Raw genomic sequence first — 22968 nt, 5'->3', positions numbered from 1 at the left:
GTGCAGGTTTATCGCAAATGCGGGCGAGACATTACGTTACATAACAGTTCTTTGTGGGAGCGAGCAGAGCAGGACTGCACAGACTGTGTCCTAACAACACATAAAAACAGATTTTATAATAAGGCAACTCGCAAACAGAAACAGTAAAATTATAGATTAAAAATGAGATTAACACGATTAAAAAACATAACGTGCTAAATATGACTGTAATGAATTAATCACAATTAACGCCATAATTTGACACCCCTAGTATCTGCAAGCCTTTAAAAAATGACCTAATAAAAAATGTCACTGCAAAAGTAAGAAATTTTTGCGAGTTATCCGAAAAATGTCAAAAAGAACCTCTATCTGGATAAGACTGAAATGAACCTTTTTGATTTTTTTTTTTTTTTTGTGAGTTTACTGTATAGACATTTTTTTTTTTTGTATTTTACTGTAATAATTACCGATTAAAAATTTAAATAAACAAAACATGTACAGTAGTCTGTTTAATGTTCAGCTTGTATCGCCATAGTAAGTAGCATTATTGAAAGACTGCTGTATTTGTCACCTTTTCATAATATTGTAGCTCGTAGTCCAGGATCACTCCGTTGGGCTGGTCGGGCTGGGACCAGGAGAGGGTGATGCTATCCACTGTCCGACTGACCTGATGCATAATGGACACCGTGGATGGAGCTGTAAACAGACAAAAATAGTGTGTTAAAAGTTATAAAAACATACCACGACTTTCCCTGCATCTTTAATCTTGCTGTAAAATACTAGTTGGGAATCTGCAATGCCAGTAACATGATGTAAGGCAGTTCATCTTCAGAGAGTGGGCAGGATGGCATGTCGGAACGAAAAATTCTAAGTGCACCCATGGGATTCCCCAGTATCAACCTACACTTAAATGTTGACTTAGAAATGTGATGATAGACCACCCTCTGAGAATACTGTGCATCTTTCAAACTGCACTGTAAGGAGTGTAAAATAAGCCAGTGTTGAAGACTTTATAAACTAATCTATAGTGTATAAGTGAGAATCATAATACCAGATTTAATATCCTTCCCGTTAATATTTCACTTGTGCGTGCGTATTTATTTGTGCATGACAACATAATTCATTGCAGAATATGTTTAGGTTACTACACAGTTTTGGCCTGTGCAACTGAATCCAAGATAAATATTTCTAGAGAAGCAGACGTCTTGCTACTATTTTGAAACCTCATGGGACAAAAGTTCTTTCTTAGCCGCTGCTAAAGCTGGAATAAAACAAAATTTCTCAGCGAAAGAACAAAGTTTTTTTAAAGAAACATTTGACGGTGATTGATTTTACAAAAACAAAACAATCATTTTCAAATTAATCATTTACAGTATGGGTGGTCGTGACAAAATGCAAGTATTTCATATCTATAAATCTTTCATTTTGTAATAATTTACTACATTTTGAAAGTACTTATTCCATCTACCCTTTCTGTGACCATTTATTTTCAGTAGAGACTATAACAATAATAATTACAGATGAATTAGTCTTAAAAAAAAAAACAAAACACACACTTAATGCATAATGAACAAACAAAAACTACCCTAACCCTAAATTGTAACAATTCCTCTTGATTAAGTAGTTTTAGCCTCATTCACTCTTGACAAACCATATATTTCTTCATGCTTTATTAAGGTTTTAAATAGTGTAGTTATTATAAACTATCAACCACTTATCGTTCTTTTTTCATGATTCTTTATTGTCCTTTTCTGAGCAGCCAAGGTCAGAGCTGAGTGTGAACACATCGAAGTCCTTCAACAACCATTAAGATTAGTTCAGGCTAAGTGTAAAGCTAACACAGGAGGGCACAGTGTGGGCCTGCAGCTCTGGGCCTGTCCCGCTAAGTGTCTGTGGAAGAGTGTGTGGAGGTGGGAGGGGCGCGCTCGCAGATTTATGACAGGGGCCTCCACTCATCTCCACACACAAACCGCACACGCCGTGGTTCCCCTGGTGCACCAATAAAGACATGTTCTCTATGGAAAGTCTACTGACTGGAAAAGCAGCTACGCCTCCCTTATTACTCTTATTATGGTGAATCTATGCTGTTGTAGCACTGAGCCTTTTCACTGGTGGAATTTATGTCTGCTATAAATCTGTAGTGCGTGAAGATAATTGGACAATTTATGTTATGTTAAAGCAGCTGGTACGACACCTGTTCTTCCAAAATAAAATGACTTTTCTCAGCCTTTGACTTAAAAACAAAGTTAGTGTGACAAAGTGCAGACAAAATAATAATAAGAAAAAAATGGATAACTATATTTTTCTGAAATAAGACATGTCTTGAGTTTCAAAAAGGAGAAACATTACTAAATCCATCATATGAAAACCAATACTTAAAATGTCTTGTAAAAAGATTGAGTTGTGTTTGGAAAGGCGTATCTAAGCAATATTCCCAATTAGTTTCCTGAGAAATTTTAACCTGAGAGCTAACACAAAATAGAGGAAGACAGTGTAATCCCTCATTCCTCCAGCTGTGGTCCAGTGTATACCACTGAAACCTTCTCTACATGGGAAGGAAGATTTATGGATAGAAAAATCTTCGGAGGCAGGAACCCTGGAACTTCCTACAGCACACTACACCGATTGTAATATCTTTACATATTAAAACTGAAAGTGTTTCATATGAAGTATTGTTGGATATCGAGTCTCATGAACTATTAACCAGTGTTCAACAACAATAATGTTTAGCTTGTCCCCATTTTAATGTCTTACTGCATTATATTGTATTAGAATAGTGTTATCCATTACACTTCATGTATCAGCCAATCTATCAAGCCTTGTCTGATCTCTCACCTGCAGAGATATTTATCTGTGGCCACAACAGATCACGCCTAACATAAATAATGAGCATGAGTCACTGGGAGATGTATGGCACATGGGTCTGTGGATAATAAATCGCTGTAGTGTTCTTGTGAGTGGAGCACTTAACACTGTGATGCCGTGTACCTCTGCTGCTTGAATACATTACAGAGCAGTCTTTCCTGAAGCCGGAGGTCCCATAATAAACACAGACGTATCCAGCCGGGACACAGGGGAATCTCCTCGGACACACTCCACACACAGTTTGTTTGTGCTCACAGGACGATGGCCTAATAAGGCAAATAGGGAGGCAGAGGGGAGCTCACGAGTATCCCATTACGGATATACACATATTCAGGAGTGCCACATGGCCGTCTCCTGCATACTATTTCCATTAAACACACGGTACAGCCATGACTGGAAACCCAACCCGAGGCACAGAAACAAAGGCAGCTCATGTATTCATGCAGAGGGGATGGACACATGCCAACATAAAAGCACTCTGAGGGCACCACTGCGGACGTCTTCTTCTTCTCTTAAAAGTATCCCTGTTGAAAAAATAAACGGCTTGGACAATTAAGTGTTCAGTCAAAATTGTCACTCAACGTAAAGGTACTATTACTTTAAAATAACAATTCACATCAGTCTATTTGGGCTTCAGTCACCCACAAACCTTACGGGGAAATGTTTAAAGATAAATATAAGGTGCTGTGTAACTACAACTGCAATAACTTAAAATATTATAAAGGTAAAAAAAAGGTTAGGTATATTTTCTTCCTGTATTTTATCATGTTTTACTGGTATTACTGCTGTAAACTTATTATTATTATTTTTTTAATAATTGTATGCAAAATCCTACTTAAGTCTGTCCTAATGGTAAAATACTTAATTGAAGGTCAGTGGAGCTATTTTTTTAAATTTTCATCTGGCCCAGGGCTTGTTATTAATGTCTAGTTATATAAATAGAAATGTTAGTATGAATATATGTCATTAAGATAAGTGCTGTGGAAAGATACGCAGCTATCACTGTCTGTTAAGCTAATGACCCCATGATAATATGTCGCGAGGAAGGCCTATTATTCATTTTGGCATTTTATTTTAATTAGTTATTTATACACACAATATGTTGTTATCATCACTATCCAGGCGATTTACTCCAGAACATACAAAGCAAATTCATATAATAATGAATTGGTCTTATATTAAAGGTGCACTGTGTAACTTGTCTGGGGGAGGGTCCGTCACCTGCTTGTCTCCATGGAGATGTGCCTAGAATGTTCCACAGTATGGCCATAAACTTAAGAATCTCCATGGAGACTTGCAAGCTAAATTACAGGTTAGGTTTGTGAAGAGGCGATCCTACACACAAGAATGGATGTTTTTTAAAGATATTTTTGAGCAATAAATAATACCTGTACCTTAGTTTAATATCATACTGTGGACAATTTAAACCAAAACATTAGCAGGTTGCGGACCCTCTTCAGAAAAGTTACACAATGCACCTTTAACTGAACATATCCACAGTAAAGTTTCCCATGCATATTACAGCATATCAAGCGCATGGAGCTATTTCCGCGCATTTTGCATTGGAAACATAGCTGTATATGACTCCGGCGTATAGCAAGAGAGTGTCGTATGAAATATTTATCATACGGAGAAAAGGCCATCCAGCTGTGTAGAGTATACCGAGCCAGTTCAGTCCATGCGTCTCAAGCTAAAGCTGACGTTCCACCAATTGACTGTGGAATGTGGTACCAGGCCAAGTCCCCGTTACACTTGAGTTAGGCCTACAGCACTGATCCACATATGAAAGCCATTTTACTACATCTAATTTATGTACTCCCAAACTACAAGTCCTTATTGTGTTCCCAATCTTCAAGCCTTGCCATTTTCCCTTCTTCAAGCTAATCTATAATTCAGAGGTCGAGTAAATATACTTGGTTTTCATTGTGTCAACATGAGTCTAGAAGCTACGCCGCTAAATACATGTTTGAGTTGTTTCAAGCCATTTTCTTTGTTGTTACAGTAATTATTTTTAAACCCTGTGGATTGCACCCTATTAGGACAATTAGATGCGTAAAACAATATTGTAAAAGCTCGGTTTGTGTAATGTACAGCGATGAGAACTATACCTACACTCATATCGCCTGTTTTTTTTTCAATGAATGCTCGATCCTGTTTGAGTTACAATGTGAAGTTACAATGACAAGTACATGTATTGTAAGTACATGATTAAATTAGCTGCTTTAACCAATAAGATAAATTCCACTGAGTTGTCTTTAATTGTATTTTATAGCTTTCCCATAAGATAGACAGAAAGGTATTCACAATAGAGGCCACTAGTCAAAACTACAGATAAAAAACAGTCACAACAACATTCCTCGCTCCGCACGAATCTTAAAGGCTTATAGATAATCACAGTTGTAATCAAATTAAATGGTAAATATTGTAAACGAAATCTTCAAGGTTCTATATTACATGGTCTAATTGTGCGAATTGGAGGCCCCAGCTGTTGTTAAAGAATAGGGTTTCAGGGCGCAGCCAGGGATCTGATATGAAGGACTTTGGAGTGCTGGGGAGTCTATTGTAGCACGGCACTTTGGCCTTGTACCAAAACAAGAAGATAAAAAGACTCGTTTTTGAAGAATGTCGCTAATAGATGTTTTACTGCAGTGTTTTAGCAGCCAGTAACTTCACCCAATCTAATAAACGTGTTATTTAGACAGTTTGACTCATTCAGATCCAACAAGCTTTTTACAAGGCAACATTCTGAGGTTTTTATCCAAAGGTTACTCAAGATGTTACTCTTTAAATCTGTCTTCTGTTCTAAAGCTGACATTTTAAACTTTTAACGGTTTTTAGTTTTATATAGCTTTATATACTGCATGCATTTGCTTGGACTTTAGTTTTAATGTGAAATGTTTAAGGTCAATAAAGTGTTAGTGGCATGCATAATAAAGATGGCAACTTGTGACTTTAAAATTGAATTATCATAGTCTTATTTAACCATATATTTAAATATGGATAACTTTTTTTTTTTTTTTTTACTTGCCACAAATCATTTCAGTACCTCATAATACCAATATAGAAGACTGAAAACTACAACATGAGTAATACTTTAAATAAATATTAAATAATATAATGATTTATTTTTTCTTACTTTGACATAAATAATAATTAGTTTGTTTATTTTCTTCACTCAATTAACATAATCATGCATCGTATTACAATGATTTAACACATTTTGCATATCACTAAAGTTATTCTATAGACCGAAGGGGTTTAGGCTGAAGTTTAACACTTACTTTGTCAAACCCTATTAACATATAGAACAGGATACAAGATGGCAGAACTATTTACAGAAAAAAAACACAAAACTCATCTTTTTTGAGTGCAGGAAAGAATATGTACTTAAATCTTTTGGTACACACATATACACAATACTGAACACAATCCAATATACGTCGATGTTCATACACACACAAACACATTCACCATGTACATGTTCATATTTATACCTGCTGGTTTATAAATACTCTTCATATAATTGAGGGTTACAGTTAATCTATAAGTTACATGAGGTAAAATATAAAAAAAATATATAAGAATATAAAAATATTTCCAAAATTAAAAGAGATTTGAGTATTCTAACTCAAGAAATACTACAGCCAATTTGAATTTACAATAATGATTCACTCTTGATCTCCACATGGCCCAATTAGTAACATGTATTTTTGAAGACAATGAGAGAAGATATCAGGGGAAGGTCAAAACATATAAATTTGTTTTTCGTTTGCACTACAAAATCAGTTTCTTTCCTGTACCTTCTCTCTGAGGACCCAAAGCAACAAGTACTGTCCCAGCAGTCTCCTAAAAAGCCTGCAACCCCTTCACTCGCTTCCCATCTCCTCCTTTATGAGTGGCGCTCTGAGCCGTCTTAAAGGGAGAGGCCCGTATTTGCATGTACTTCTCGCACACTGGCAGCTTGCCCTTCTCCCTCAGCTGCAAAGGATTGTGGGTTTTACATCTATAAAGATTTTCCAGCGCAGTAAAGCTACAAAAGTAAGATTTGCGTTCATCAAGCTTAAAGCCATCTGGTAAAAAGCCGGGGGTTGTGACACAGTGGTGTGCTATAAGCTAATTCCAAAATAGGCAGTTCAGGAAGTTTGACATGCAAGCAGAGGTTATGGTTTAGAACTAAGTTATACCAATTTACAAGCCAAATAAGAACCACGTAAGCAGAAGAGGAAACCCCATGGCTACTGAGAGTCTGTCGAAGAATTTACAGCTGGATTTTACCTTCTCTGTTTCTTTGTCATAGACTTTAAAGAAGGTTGTGTAGTAGCTTTACGATTCTATTAGTTTTGAACAACTTGCCAATACAGAACACATTAATTATATCTCTGTAAATAGTTTCATTTTGATTACACAGATACTGTGACGTTCACAGGATGTGTTCAGACCTGTAATCCTTGTTTGAGCCCCAGTTCAGTCTTGGGTTGGCCTTGTGGTAGTCCCGGTTTAATCTTGATTTGGTCCCTGTTTAGTTCAAATCAAGTCCCAATTTGGAAGTAGTATAATTAGGGCTGTGCCAAAATCAAAAGATGGATAGATTGCAATCTCTACTTTGGTGCATTTTGTGCTTATGACAGTAAAGTGTACATGCTTTTAGGTTTCTTATATTGTACAAACTCATAAACATGGAATAAAAGCTGTAGTGGTCCTGACAGCCTGTTCTTTATGCCTGAAGTTAAATCGAAATTGAAGATAGAATTGAAAATCAAGATCGATCAATTTGGGGGAAAAAAAATCATGATTCTTTTTTTACCATATTGCCAAGCCCTAAGTGTAATTGTCATTTGGCATTTTGGTATATGGATAAGGTGGGTCCATGTATATTGAAGAAGGACTTCACCCCAAAACATCACATTGTGGTGTCATTAATATAATGAAAACTGGGAGCTCCAAAGAACTGCAGTACAGATCTGTTTTGTTTTTGTTTTTTACAATATGGGCACACCTACTTATCCAACTGTACTAGAGTGTGACAGCAGTTTTATTTCCCCGTGAGTGAATTAGGGCTCACTGTGTATACAACAACATTCATTTTTGTATGAGGCTATAAATTGTATTCAATGCTAAACATGGTTGTTTCTATATTGACTGGAACAAAACAAATGCACATACATTGTTATACAACGAAGAAACAGATTGGTCATATATTCACAGGGGACTGATTTGATTTGAACAAGCTCACTGTTCACACAAGGATTTACTTTTTGAGTCTAAAAACTGCCCTGGGGAAAGCTGGACTCTGTTTAATCAGTAAACTGTTTTTCTGCTTTCAAACAACTTCCAAACTGGCATCTGTAATGGGAACGCTACACAAACCACAGATTGCATGTCAATATCCTACAAAGGCAACAAAGAGGTGCAGCATTCTTGTCTTTCTTCTTGGCCAATGACATGAAAAATACTGTGAGTAAATTCCCATAGAGGTTCTTGTTCACTGTAGGCTAAAAGCTGGGCCGAGAAGAACACGACTAAAAGGCCAAAAAGTTATTTCCGACCAGTGTTGGACAACCCCTGGTCCATGTCTACATTTAAATAACTCACCGTAGGGGGGAAACTATCACTGACGCCAATTTCAACATTTAGAAAAACAAAATACAGGTAGAAGAATAGACTCTTTTGAACTTGCTGTATTTTACATTATGCTGTGTTGAGTAACCAAGGTTATATTGTGGCTACATTTCTCATTAGCCAAGAACAACAGAGCCTAAGCAGAGATTTTAAAGTCAAAGTAATATTTTGCGAGATCTGTTTGCAATCAAAAATAAAATATGTAAAATGTAGGGCGGCTTTAAAACTCTTGGAACGCTGCACTTTTTAAAAATTTGACAGCGTTTTGCATTCAGATTTGGCTCATGTCATGCTTTGTTATAGGCTAAAATATCAATATCCAGGTCAAATTCAGATCTGAATAATAACAACATGTATTAGGAATAGTCCAGTATGGCCATTTCTGATTAAAAATGATTCAGACTGTATGAAAAACGGGATTTGGTTACACAAAATCACTCCTCTGTGACTCCTATTTTGCTGTGGAAGTGCATTCCACATGTGCCCCAGTTCTTTTTCAAGTTATGACTTTTGGCTTAAGCAATCCGAATGACGCTTTAACTACAGAGTACGAGGCTCCTGCGATGAGCGGCGCACAATGGGGAAGGATTACAAAAGATCATCTGTGCTTATAAAGTTCCTGACCTCAATTTACACATAAAACCTTAGAGGGATGAGGGGAGATGGCATGTGAGTGAATCCAGGCTACATTAAAAAGAGAGGTATTAGTGACATATGAGCAGGCCCAGGGAAGAACAGCTTGTTGTGCTATAAACTCCAGACAGTTGTAGGACAGTCGCAGCAGACAATGACTCTGTGTTTCCAATAGCCTTAAAAGAATCCATAATCTGCATGCCACCACAGGAATTTCAACTAGAGCTGAATGATTTTGGAAAGATTTCTAATTGCAATTTTTTGGACAAACATTGCAATTATGGTCATTTTTCGATTCATGTTGTCATCGTATGATTCTATAAACATATCCAGGGGTATTAACATATGAGAGAGGACTGAAATATGAACTACTAAACGTATACATGCATTTCAGAACATTTCTGTATAAACATGGTAAGACTGGATATTTTATTGTTTGTAGAGGATATGTGCGCCACTCAAATTGTCAATGGGCATGGTCACATTTTTATATTTCTCCTTTCCATCCATCTTCGAGGCACACAAATCAAGGAACCACTCTCCCATTCACAAACACACTCATACACGACACTAGGGGCAAGGTGGGTTAAATGTCTTGCCCAAGAACACAACAACAGCATTCATCTGTGGGAGCTACAGTTGCACCGTCCACCTGCGGATCGGTGGATTTGGCCACTCGACTGACCGCCAAACTTTCAGATCAGTTAAACGCTGTGATTTAAATTGATAGTGATATATTTTTCAACCCAACCCAATATATTTTGAAGGAAGACAGACCTTGTTAGAACAGTTAGAATCCATTTTCCTAATTGGATAAGGTTGATTTATAAACAAATGAAAATGAACACTTAGCTGTGACCCCTTTTTGTTTTACCATCTTACTTTTACTGTGTTCTCTTAATGAATTTGCATGTAAAAAGTAAATAGATGAGTGCAGTAAAGCGTGCTCAATTACTGAAACATTTTGCCATAACTCTAATGCACTCAGCGATAATGAATTGTGTGGACACATTATGATCCGTTTTACAGCCCACTGGTCCAAAAGATCGTGGCCTTTTAACCCACATTTGTATGCAGGCGATGTGCTCACTTCATTCTACTCCAGTGAAAGCTCATAAGCCCTGCAAATCCCAAGCAGAAGGATGAAATGCATTAATGTACACAGAAAAAACACACTCGCATAATGCTGATGAATTATTTACAAACTGAAGCAATTCGTTAAGTCATTCTGACGCACTAATTGGCTTGTAGGGAGTCATCAATGGATTCATTTCACATAGTTTTTTTTTGTTTTTGTTTTTTCCTTTACAGCTTTGATAAACAAATGCCACTATAAAACATATAGATTTGTTTGCCTAGGAAGAATACACATCCATATCATCCATTAAAATCAGGGTAGACCATTTTGGAAACTATTTTATGACAACTATTTAAGTGGGGAATAATATCAAGAGACTAGATCACTGAAGTTTATACAGTTGGTATCTTTTTTAAGGGATAACTGTCATCTTCTTCTGAACGTTTATACTTCACAATAATTGGCTAAATCCACCTGTCACTCACACACACGACAGACTGAGCAATAAGAGGAGCCAGTGAAGAAAATTGTCTGTGTTTGGAGGTCTTACATGACATTAGGTTAGGTTAGGTTGCTTTATTCGTACCCGTAGGTAAATTTGTTTCGCAGATTTGAGAGGCTGGTTCCACATTTCATATTTCACTCGTCCACATCATCATCAATGAGCACGTATAAAATACAGTTACAAAATAAAGCGTTACAGTGCTCCAGTGCAGAATGGTTTGTTCCATCAACAGTTAGTTAAATTCATTCATCACGCTTGACTAAAATCACAAAAAATATTAAATATATATACTCTTGTGAGCTTTAAATCATGTTATAATGCTGTTACCTCCTCAAAAACATACCTGGAGTTGTGTTTTGTTTCATTCACACATGTTTAGGTGATTTATTAGTCTGTCTACATCCCCAAAATTTCAAAATGCTCTGTTCCATCTTCTGACATCATCAAGCTGTAATTTTGAAGTTAACACCAACCTTTTACTTAAATTCAGTAGAGATTGATAATTCCAGCGCTGAAATCATCCAAATGATTCTAGTGAAGGTGTTTGGAGTGTAAAAACAGAGTGAAGCACTTCCTGTATTACCACATGACATCACAAGGTGGAACACAGTGTTTTCCGTTTGAGAGAAGATCTCAGCCTAAATATGCTCCAGGTATGTTTTGATGAAGATACAACATTATAACATAGATCAGAGAATTGCGTAATATGCGTCCTTTGAGTTAGTCTGATTCATCAACCGGTTTCACTTCGTGGAAACCGTCTGGCCTCGCAGTATAAGAATTTAAGTACTTTAACCAGTCACTGCTATTTGGTCGTGATGTATGTAATGCGCCACTAACGGAGCGAACTGGTATATTAAGCTTTTCCCAAACCCCATAGGAAGAAGGGCAATAACATTCTCTTTGTTCCGGCTTTAAATACTCAATCTCAGGAATCGTTGCCAACACAGAATATATGGCTCTCCGTTGATTGGCTGGTGCCTGGATTCGCACTTCCAGGGTTTTTGTGTATTCTAATTCCTGACCTAGTAGCTGGAGAGAAAGGAAACTGAGCGGAGGCACTAGGTGACGTCTGCTTGGCTACCTTTGAGCATGAAGCAGCATTAAACATAGAAGAACTGAATCACAATATGACAAAAAAAAAAAACATTGAATTTTTCTGCCATATCGTCTGATCATTTGAAAAATTCAGATTTCATTTAGACTATAGTGAACACTTAACAGCACAGTCTAAAACAGGAATATAGCAGATGCTCTTTTAATCATTTCACTGCAATTTGTTAAAAGTGACCCTTTGGATTGAAGCATAAAATAGATGCTGTCTCATCTGTGTGTGTGTGTACAGTGTGAAGAGGAAGCTGCCTCTTTGGTTTTCTGCATCTCTGAGTTCAGGTGCACACAGACTGACCCACTAGCATCCACCATATGTGCTCCACTTAACACTCTGTCACTGTCACGCCACCCGCCATGACACCCCTGCTCCTCCTGATAATGATGTTTCCTGGTCATTTAGATTCATTAGTAAGCACTGTCTTTAATAAAAGCTGGGAGAATGACTTGTGGGAAATCAACTTCTATAGTGAACATGAAGGAAGTTTGTGGAGAATGCTAGTAAAGAAGGAGATCTTTATTCATGCACCATTTTAAAGATCTAACCAATAATGTCAATATTTCGGGAAACAAAAATTTAAATAAAAAAGGAAGTAAGGAAGTAAACATTTTGGGGTTAAGGTTAAAGTGTGTATGACATGAATGTGAGTTTTTATGATTTTCTAATTTTGAATTAATTTGGTGGAAATATAACTATTGTAAATATTATTATAGTACACCAATGCAGAAGCAGTTAGTGAAGAAAAGTTGAAAAATATGTTGAAAATTGCAGTAGAGTCTACAACATAGTGATGACATCATATTAGGGAGAATTCTGTCCATAGGTTCAACACAATTTACACAGAAGAAACACATTTTTTTTCTGATATTTTAAACATGATTTCAACAAAATAAAGGTATTTTAGAAAGTGGTGTGTGCGTGAGTGTTAGTGGTGGTCGAAGGGGCCGATGGCGTAGATTGGAAGTCTTGCTTCCGTCAGTCTGCCCCAGGGCAACTGTGGCTAGAATAGTGACTTAACACCACTGAACCACTCTTTGGGTATCTTGAAAGGCTCTATATAAATGATTCATTAAGATTAATGAATTAACTGGCACTTAATGGTGCACTTAATTTGTCCTCTGCATTTGACCCATCCTTAAATGCCAACTTGGGCAATCAATCGGCTAAATATTGTATGTAGGTAGGTTTGATAATAGGTCTAGTTAATCCAGACTTGTATAATGCCTCTGCTGTTGCACATGAAGGTTTTGCTGATGTAACAATATAATAGTTACAAAACTGCTCTGTAAATAATGAATCAATATAACATTCCACTGGACTAGACTAAACCCATGCTTATAACAATGACACTGACCCAGATCAGCATTATCCAGCCCTGGTGTCTGGAACATCCTGGCATTACCCTCTGGCTCCAAACAAGAGTGGCACACACTAACCCTCAGTACTAAAACCAGCTAACCTGCGCTACAGAATTTGGAGAATAATTAAGCCATAAATCTTCTCCAGAACATATGAAAAGGCAGCAAATGATTAAACCCCCACCTCCCAGGAAATGTGGTTCACTTCCTCAATCAGTTCACCAGATAAGAAACCAATTGACTGGCCCGGGTTCTTGATAGCATGGCCAGGCTGAAGAGTTCACCTTGAGTTAATGGAACGCCAAACTAATATGTCCTCTAGAATCCAATATAACCAGCTATCAAATGCAATATGGCCCACATAGGCAAACTGCCCATCTGTATCTTCTGTGTAATGTAATATTTTTCAGATAGTATTGAAGTAAATGTTATTTCAGCACATAGTGATAAACATGTTATTAGACTAACTAACAAACCTGGAAACCAAATCAAAAATTATGAGACAAAACGAGATAAACCTTGCTAGCTAAATCAGATCTAAAGCCAGTGTAATTATTCATGGTTTTCAGGCTCAAAGATTCCTTCTTGATTTGCAGGATTTGGAATGGCAAGCCACGAGTATGGGTCTATCTGCGTTTGGAATAGTTCAGAGATATTTGGGTTTAGAATCCTATAATTATAGAGATGATATCTACACAATTTATATACCATTGTCAATATTTGCCACTATTGGAATGAACTATAAATGTGCATAGTGTGTAGCCCAGAGAAGAAAACACTACAGCATGGCTTCCAGGTATAATTTGTTTGTGAATGTCTACAGGCAATTTTGTAAGCAATAAAAAGCTTTCAAAGGCCACTTCTTCCTCTTATAAACAACATTTAGCCATGACTACCATGCATCCGCTCCAGTCGCTCTAATCACAACCATGCTATTGAAATGTATTGGCACTTTAAACATAGGTTTGGCAGGCCATAACCATAACCCAGTGCTCCCTGACATGTTTGACATATGGGAAGCTCAAAATATAGGCTATGTGTGAGTTACCCATCTTTCCAGTTAGAGTTCTTAAATTGTATGAAGGAAAAGTGGCAGGAGAAGTGCATTAGTGTGTATTCTCCATGTGAATGATGAGGAGTGACAGACTGAACTTCATGGCACAGATGCGGTTACAATTTTCACTTTAGAGGATAACAAATGTAAGCCAACAATAAGGCTTGGGGACTGTGGAGAAAGTCTGTGGTTGAATGTATTTATTTTTTTAATCACAATTGACTATTTCTGTAAATCTGTTTAATTTTTTTATATATATACAACAGACATCAATGTCAGATATATGTATATACTGTTAGTCAATACACAAAAAAATGACATTATTAAAGATTATTTCAGTGCTCAACATTGATGGCAAACAAAATTGCCTGCAGGAAAAACTGTTTCCATCTCATCTAGAACAATTTGTGCAAATGCTTGCGGTGTGATCTTGACAACCTAAATTCAATTTTGAAATTACATTTAAACCAGATCTGATTTATGTCTCAACTTCAGCAGCACAAGTGTGGAGTACACTAGTAATGTAGTGTTTTAATTCCTCCAAAATACACTGTGCTTGCTGATACCAACACAGGCCTTGTGTAAACTATTAGGAGCAGGGCTGTGAAATAAAAACACATTTCATCAAAGGTCTTTACTTAACTTTCAGTGCTATGTGTAATATTACCTCTAGTGAATTATTGCCAACAACAATGGTTGTCTTGTTGCCCTGCATCTATACCTGGCCACTGTCCCAACAGTACTCTTCCTAAAGCCCATAGCTTCTATGATCTCCTGTGACTGGTGCCCCCTAATGGTAATTAAAGAATAATGAATGGAATAAATTAGATTCATTTGTTTCTAGATTATATTATGTGTCTAAAATAGACACAATTAATTCCATTGATCTCATTTGAGTCCAAGAAACAGCATGGCCAACTGTAAAATCTATTCAAGGGGGCATTCCCCCTTGAATAGACTGCTGCATATACAGCACAATGCATTCTGGGAATTCGTCATATGCTCAGCAGACTCAAATGCTATTCATTGCTCTCCTTTGTACAGTGTGTAATCAAGCACTGCCCTTTCCAGGCCAATCACGTCCTTTATCAACTGTCGCCAGCCACCTACAGAGGGAGGAGGAGCCCTCTGGGTATTGTACTTGATTAAGAGACTGAGAAGTTTGAGTCAGTGCTTACACCCCTCTGCCGCTCCATACATTAACAGTCATAACTCAGGACATGGCATTTTATGAAATTGGAAAACAGTTCAGTAGTAGCATTTATTGGCTGATGAACCATCATTAGTATTTATTTATAAGAAATACTATTGTGACCACCAATGGGCCAACAAATTAATGTCAAGCATGACACAATAGTAGTTTTTACTCTGGTTATATTATGGGTACAAAAAGTAATAATACTGATAACAGTAGGTGCAGGAGTCAGTACTGATTAATAGTAGTATTAATAGCAGAAAACTTTCTATTTTGGTATCACATGTGTCACATGACCCCATTTGCAATCATATTGTTCAGCACAGAATAACACAAAAGTACATATCAGCAGGGTCATCAACTGAATCAAGTATTACAGTTACATTTGCCCCAATGCAGAATTTGGGTGCAAGTGCTCTTGCAAGAGAAAAGGATACCTGTGGGTTGGCACATACTTGTTCATAAATATATGAACATCCTCTCTTACTTTCATTTCATATGTTCATTCTATTAGTTTTGAGCACACCGATGCACCATGCTTTGTCTGTGCAAACAATAAAGCAGCTCCAATTAAAACGTGTAGCATTTGAAGAAATAATATTTGTAGTCATATGTGAAAGTTGTAATGAGTAAACACTGAACTGAATACCACTCACATTCACATGGATTCACTTGGATTCACCCTCTGGTCCGGTTATAGTCATTAACATACTTGTAGTGTACATCTACGTTCATTGACTGTTATCTTTGTTTTCCTCAATCTCATGCTCTTTCTCTCTATAGAACAGGGAGGCGTGGGACTGCCCAAGGTAATTAGGAATGACATGATGTTTATGTAACCTCCAAGCCTCACCAACTAGTTGCAATTATGGGTTCCTGTTCCCTTTGACCCCGACGCACCACAAAACACTGCAGCCCCGTGTGCTAGAGGATGGTTTCGCTGGGTGACGGCAAAAGGTGGCGAGGCTAAACTAGGGCCAACCATGAGGTGAGTTCTTTTCACAGCTCCGAGTTCTGTCCATTTAATATGAGTTGACGGGACACTTCGGAGAGACCCAGCCACCCCCGCCCTTGGATTTCCGCCAGGGCCCTATCGGCTGGAGTGAGGCGGAGAAGTCAAAGGGGTGGTATAGCAGGGGTGGTGGCAGATTTTTTTGTGCTGCAGTGAGAAAGAGTGAAGGAAGGGGGGCCATTACTACGCTTTACTGCACTCAGAGGTCCTCATTAACCCTCCACACCAGTGACTCAAATCAAAACAGACAATAAAAAGGAGGTGGCTGTCCAAATAAAGGTCCTCAGTTAGAATGCAAGCGGGAGAGCTGGCACTGTAGCACACAAATTAATGAAGCTTTACACAAGTGCTACACAACTTGAGAAGAATCTGACTTGTGCTATGCGTGCAACTATTGGATATTGATTTAAAACTGTGATAATTTTGTAGAGCTTAGAACATTGTGTCCACTAACATTGAATATAACCTTGCTTTTCAAACAGTGTGCAAGGGGAACTCTAGTGTGCCTTTACGATTCACACATGGATTTAATGGAACAATTTACTATTTTGGAGTGTCCTGAGGAAACTTGTGCTGCAAAGAAGCAAAACACATGGATAAAAATCCCAAAGTTTACTAAATAGTGTGAATTTGGCATCGTTTTAGTGGGTCATGTGTCACAGAATCTTTTTCAACCAAAAAGTGGGGGTGCATATTTAAATTTTGTTATAAATGTGTCGGATTATTAGAGATGACAAGCCCTTTATAGTTTAGTTCTTTATTTGAAGGGACAATGTACAAAGACATTAAGCTAATAAAAACAGATGTGTGCTGCACTAGATTATAACTAAGTAGTTTCTACCTGCAGTCCTTATGGTTATTGCCAGAGGAATGCAATGCTGCTGTGGTCTATGTCTGTTGTTTGAATAGTAATTTTAACCAAGGATGCATGCAGACAAAAATATTTATAATCTTTAGCATTTTCTTTAGAGTACTTCGCTGTGTAAAAAGTATATGTCATAGATTATATCATATAGTGATCCAGTGGTTATTCTAATTAGCATTAGAATATACTTTGAGAGAAAGAGCGTGAATTCATTTTAATTCTATATTATTAATGCTGTTTTGATCAATTCTACGTATACTTAAGAGTTCCCACAGTTCTTTTTTCCAGTCCACAGCTCATCAGCGCCCAGGGCAACAGAGCCTGGCACAGCAAGTGATGCATCACACAGAGACAATTAAAGAGCGAATCAATGCAGCCGTCTCAGTAAAAATAATTAGAGACTGGCCTCACATCCCCTGTAATAATAGAGTGCTGCAGTGCGGAAAATGAATATGAATTTTGCACTTCTGTTTTGTTGTCTCTAAGTTATATTTGTTGTTGTTTCTTTTGAGCCAATGGGCATCGTGCTTCCGTAAATATAGTTTGAGTTTTGAAAAGGGGTTGTAATTACTATCTTTTTGTTCTTACTGGTTCAGAATAAGGGAGAAACTGTATTGAAAACAAATGTTGAAACCACACTAACTTCAGCACACATATCTGGCAAAAGATTTATGAAGAAACTGCTCTATTGTTCCCAAGACACCTCCAGCTCTATCCTCTGTAAAGCACGTTTTATATGTGAAAGGTGCTCCATAAAAAAAAGTCTTAATTACTTATTTGCTTACTTGTTGACATTTCTTTGCAGATAGCTGACCCACATTTTCAGAGGTTATAATACTCCCTACAACTGAAGCACTGCCAATTTAACACAATGATACTGCAGTGTGTCAAGAGTTCATGTCTCAGTGATGTCATATTCTGTACTGATGGAAAATAAACTTTACAACTCTTGGGCTGCTTGAATTATTTATACAACACTGATAAGAAAAGTTATAATTTATCAATCATAAAAGGCCTGACTACAAATAATAGGCAAGTCTTTTAAGTGACAGCTTTCTTGTCATAACAAATAATTTTGGACCATACCATATTTGCTCAATGCACACACTTGTCAAATTTATTTTCCATTAGAGTCAAATCTAGGCTGACAAGAAAAATATGCCTATCGAACTGTGGCTTTTGTGTACTGCTTTGTGATGTACAGAAATTTAACCTATTTTTGACGAGAAGTGAACCATACAAAGTGAGAACAGACATGACACAGAGACAGCCCAAAGCTACACTCCTCACTCAGAGTCGCCTGATGATGAGGTCACAGTGTGGAGACCCACAGCCATCACAGCTCATCAGTCACATCATCAAGTGCTCACTACGTCCAGTTCTCCAGCCCTACATCTGCATACAGCAACACACAAGAGAGAGTCCACTCTGTGTACTCTATATGAGCTGGTGGAGTGGCTGCCAGGGTTTCTGTGAATCTGGACTAAACCAAGATAATAGAAAAAACAGGGAGCAGTAAGGAAAGGTCTAATCCAGGACCATACCAGGTGTAAACTAGGACAAACACAGTCTAAAATAAGAATATGGAGAGGAATCTGACTGCCCAGGCTTGGTCAATACTACATTAAACCTAACAGGAATTACAGGGACTAGCCACTGCAACAGGTAAAGGTAGAAGGTCTGCTACCTGCATATCTCCATAGCTATGCTATTACTTTCCTTAGAATGTTCCACAATATGGTTTAATACCATCTATATGGATGGAGGCAATGCTAGCCAAGTTACAGGTTAGATCTGTGGAAAGGTAGCATTCTAAAAATGCATGTTTTACAATCTGTGTGTGTGTGATGAATTTGATGCTAGACTGTGAAACATTTTAGGAAAATAAATATCATATCTATGTAGCGGGTGTGTTCACACTTGCAGGACTAGAACCGCATCAAGCCAAATCTACATAAGAACTCAAACTGGGCTCAAACCAGAACCAAATGTGGACACACCTTAAATATTACCCAGATTTGAATTAAGTCTGTTCTAGGACACATATGGTAACTAGTAACTGACTAAATGTACTAATCAAATACTGACCATTGTACGCTGGAGTAGTTGCAGAGATGTCGTAATAGAAAAAAGAACAGGCTAAATTATATTCAGACATACAGAAGACAAAAGTACAGAGCACATGGGGAGGATAAAGTGTGGTTGCAGACAGATGGGCCCACTTACCGGCCTGGTTCGTGGTGATGTTGACTGAGGCATACTGGGGGGAGTAGGGGCTCTGGTCTGACACCCCGTTGACAGCCTGGACTTCAAAGGTGTACTGCGTGTGGGCCAACAGGTCGCTGATGTAGACCCTGGACTCGGTCAAGCCCAGCTGACGGGGCACAAACTGGACGTTATCCCCACAGCGGGTGCACCCTCCACGTCCGCCGCCACAGCTCTTACAGATGATGTTAAAAACCACATCCTCACGGCCCCCTGAATCCCTGGGAGCCATCCACTCCAGCATCACAGAGGTCTCATTCACGCTGGAGATGACGTTCTGGGGGGCTGAGGGTACAGCTATAAAACAAACAACAACAAGGTGATGTACAATAATACAAAACTCTAATAAGATAGTTACTAGCACAAATTGTGTAACTGAGCATTTCTGAGTGGTAACAAACAAAAACAACTTTAAGAGCTGATACTGTATTGAAATGTATGTATTATAATGAACTCATCAACAAAAAACATATGGTGAAACTAAGCAATGGCAGTTCTGTGATTCATGTGAAATGACGTGGCATAAAAAGACTTAAGAGTAGTAGTACTAGCAGCAGTAGTAAAAGTAGTTTTGGAGAGAAGAGGTAGCACATTGATTGGCTGTGCAGAAGTTGAATGCTTGACTATTGCTTGTTAAGATTGTAATTTTTGTGTTATTGAGTGAATGGGGCAATACAGACACAGGGTAGAACAAACAGCTCATGAAAATTGAAACTTCTTAAGCTCTTGGCTCGATGCGCTCCTTCAGCCTCTAACAGCCTCTTCCCTCGAGAGCCTTGTTTACACGCTCTCATTTTCTCCTGCGCTGTCCACTTAGTCAAGTGTTTTCTTAACGTTTTTCCTGATGACTTCCTCATGGGGCTTCACACACTTACCGCAGAATAGACAAACCTATGTTTTATGTTTTGGTCCCGGCGGCCAGGGTGGAAACTTTCCACGAGAAACTGCTTTTGGAGTGACAGGCCAAACAAACAAACAACCAAAAGTGTTTATCTTTTTCAACCATGTGGGGCCAATTATGGAAGACATATCCTTTAGGACTAATGGGATAAGCAGTTCCACAACGCCCACACTATCTTAAACCTAAATCTATCTTCTTATTTAACGCTCTTCTAATTGCTCGTCATGACCAAATCATCTGGGTAGAGGCCCATTGAATTCCCCTTCTTAAAGTCTCTTCTACATGAAAACCTAACTCCTCGCGGGCCTCTCTTTGCTGGGAGGACCACTGCTCTCCCCCATTAGCTGTCCACTGTGATGGGCCCATTCCCTTTGCTTTAATCAGACTGGGCCCTGCTGTGTTTAATTCTGGTGACGTGACGCTGCCACTTTTTCATTCACAACAGCTGCTCTAGTCCCAGAGCCAGGCTTATGCAAATCACTTTTGTTGGAGACCATCAAATCTCTTCCCCTCCTTACTTTCTTTCAACAGGCTGCTGGAGGGTGAGGAAAAAAACTTTACAGACACGCTGAAAGAAGTATTTTTTCATCGCCCAACTCTCACCTGTTTTGTTTTAGTTTGACCACTCTTTGAACTAATTCAGATGCATAGAAATGTGCACTCAAACTTTCTTGTCTCTCTTTCTGGTGATACTCCCCTCTATCCTCGGCCCTTGTGTCAGCTTCAAATTCAAATTTAAACACCTTCATTGGCATGACAACAGAGAGTGACGGCCGGACCCATTCTGCGCGCCTGGCCCAGTATAATGCCCCGCAGCCTGGCCCACTGACCTTTGCCCCCGCCTGGAGTAGACACTGTGATGCTGAGGAGGGATGTGCCCAGCTTGTGTGTTGGGTCAGAGTTTTGGACAGCTACACTATGGGCATGTCACCATCGCATTTGTGTGAAGGACAGCTCTGACAGGCGTTTTCTGTTTGGATCTACAGAGACGACCACTGTCCTCTGATCCCCGGGTGCTTCTAGTAGTGGGTGTGAAATGTGTACTGTCAAAGGATTCATATTTGACATAAAAGACTTGGCCTTCTTGTCTGCCTGCTGGTTTCTGGAAAGGAGTTTTGAGTCTAAATCTTATACTCACTTGTGCAGGGCATCTGGAGTGGATCTGAGTCAGTGCGGTAGTATCCGTTGCGGCAAACGCAATTCATGGCACCTTCGCTGGTGGTGCGGCTGTTGATGGGACACTGCATGCACGCCTCATCTCCTTGGGTCGGTTTGAAATAGCCAGATGGACAAGCTGGAAGAAGACAAAGAGAAACAAATTAGATTGCAAATTTCCTAAAATCACTATAAAAGATACAATTACTAATAGTAATTTTGTTTTCTAATGATCTGCCAAAATGTATAATGTGGAGGTATTATTTTTACATTTGAGTAAGGGTTTTAAACCAGCCAGAAAATATATTCAAGAAGGAAACAACAAACTGCTACAGGACTGACAAAGATATTTTACATGGAAGCCTGGATGATTTGATTGCAATGATTTGGTTTGCATGTTTACTCTGCAAAAAAATGAAAAAAATAAAATCAAAACGATTGTGACATCATCGTAGCCAGGGTCTCCACAAATGAAACAAGACTTGATTTTTAATCCGCATAAATATAAATCAGAGCGTGACATATAAATAGATTCGGGAAAAGCTTCGCATGTGAAGCAACTCGCTGGCAACATTGCAACACGTTGTAAGTTTGCTTTGAATTATTCACTGGGCTGTAGTTGCCTGGGAAATCTCTGAAGTGCCCTGGTTTCTGTTAAGAGCTACGCTGAAGGCCTTTTGGAGGAAATCTGGGAGAAATGCACACAGACACACAACATGTAGCTGTGCATCTGCCCCTGGGTGAGTGCTGGCCTCTATAAGCGCTGATAAACAAACCAACTTGGCTGCTGTCGAACTGCCAAGCGCCTTATCCTCTCCTGAGTCACACTTCCCCAAACATTCACTGTTGAAAAATAACCTTTGCTTGCATTTACACCTGTGCAGTGTTAATAGATTTTCCTTCCTTTCTATTTCTAGACTGAGCTGCTGTGGTTTAGCTCCAGGTAACATGGCTCCCACCTGCTGGACAGATAAGAAAGAAAAAGACAGAGGTGCGAAGTATAGACGCATCAAAAAAATCACACATGGGACGCTGTGCATGTACTTTGAAGCCCTGAGGTTGGGTTTATTTTGATATCCCCGTCAAGGAAAATGTATTTTGACAATGGGTTTGTTTGATGGTTGTGAGTTAGTTGTCAAAGTTGCCAGACAAAGCAGATTTTTTCAGACATTTGAAAGCACTGACCGCTCAGCTATGTTTTAATATCTTTCCTTTTGTATTGGCAGATGTCTAAGCTTTTTGGGAGCTCTGAGTTTGAGCTAGCTCAGTCTATAACTTTAGGACTGCAGAACGTCTTATACATTTTCACCACTAAGGCATAATGGCTTTGTATTATTCATGGTAATAAAACATTATTACTTCATTGGAAATCT

General features: G+C 38.4%; 1 protein-coding gene across 1 annotated transcript in view; it reads right to left on the bottom strand.

Annotated features, from left to right (window-relative positions):
- ephb2b (eph receptor B2b) overlaps positions 1-22968 on the bottom strand; it is a 133212-nt gene that overhangs the window by 19140 nt on the left and 91104 nt on the right. The window contains exons 4-6 of the mRNA XM_055160561.1: positions 21579-21734; positions 19501-19836; positions 551-675 (exon numbers count right to left, since the gene is read on the bottom strand). Of these exons, the coding sequence (XP_055016536.1) occupies positions 551-675; positions 19501-19836; positions 21579-21734 (617 nt within the window). The remainder of the gene's footprint in view (positions 1-550; positions 676-19500; positions 19837-21578; positions 21735-22968) is intronic.

This window comes from Boleophthalmus pectinirostris, unplaced genomic scaffold (assembly GCF_026225935.1).
Source record: "Boleophthalmus pectinirostris isolate CB_2022bp ecotype Guang Dong unplaced genomic scaffold, ASM2622593v1 HiC_scaffold_3, whole genome shotgun sequence".
NCBI lineage: Eukaryota > Metazoa > Chordata > Actinopteri > Gobiiformes > Gobiidae > Boleophthalmus > Boleophthalmus pectinirostris.
Note: the sequence above shows the minus strand (reverse complement) of the source record. Positions and strands in the feature narration are given on the sequence as shown.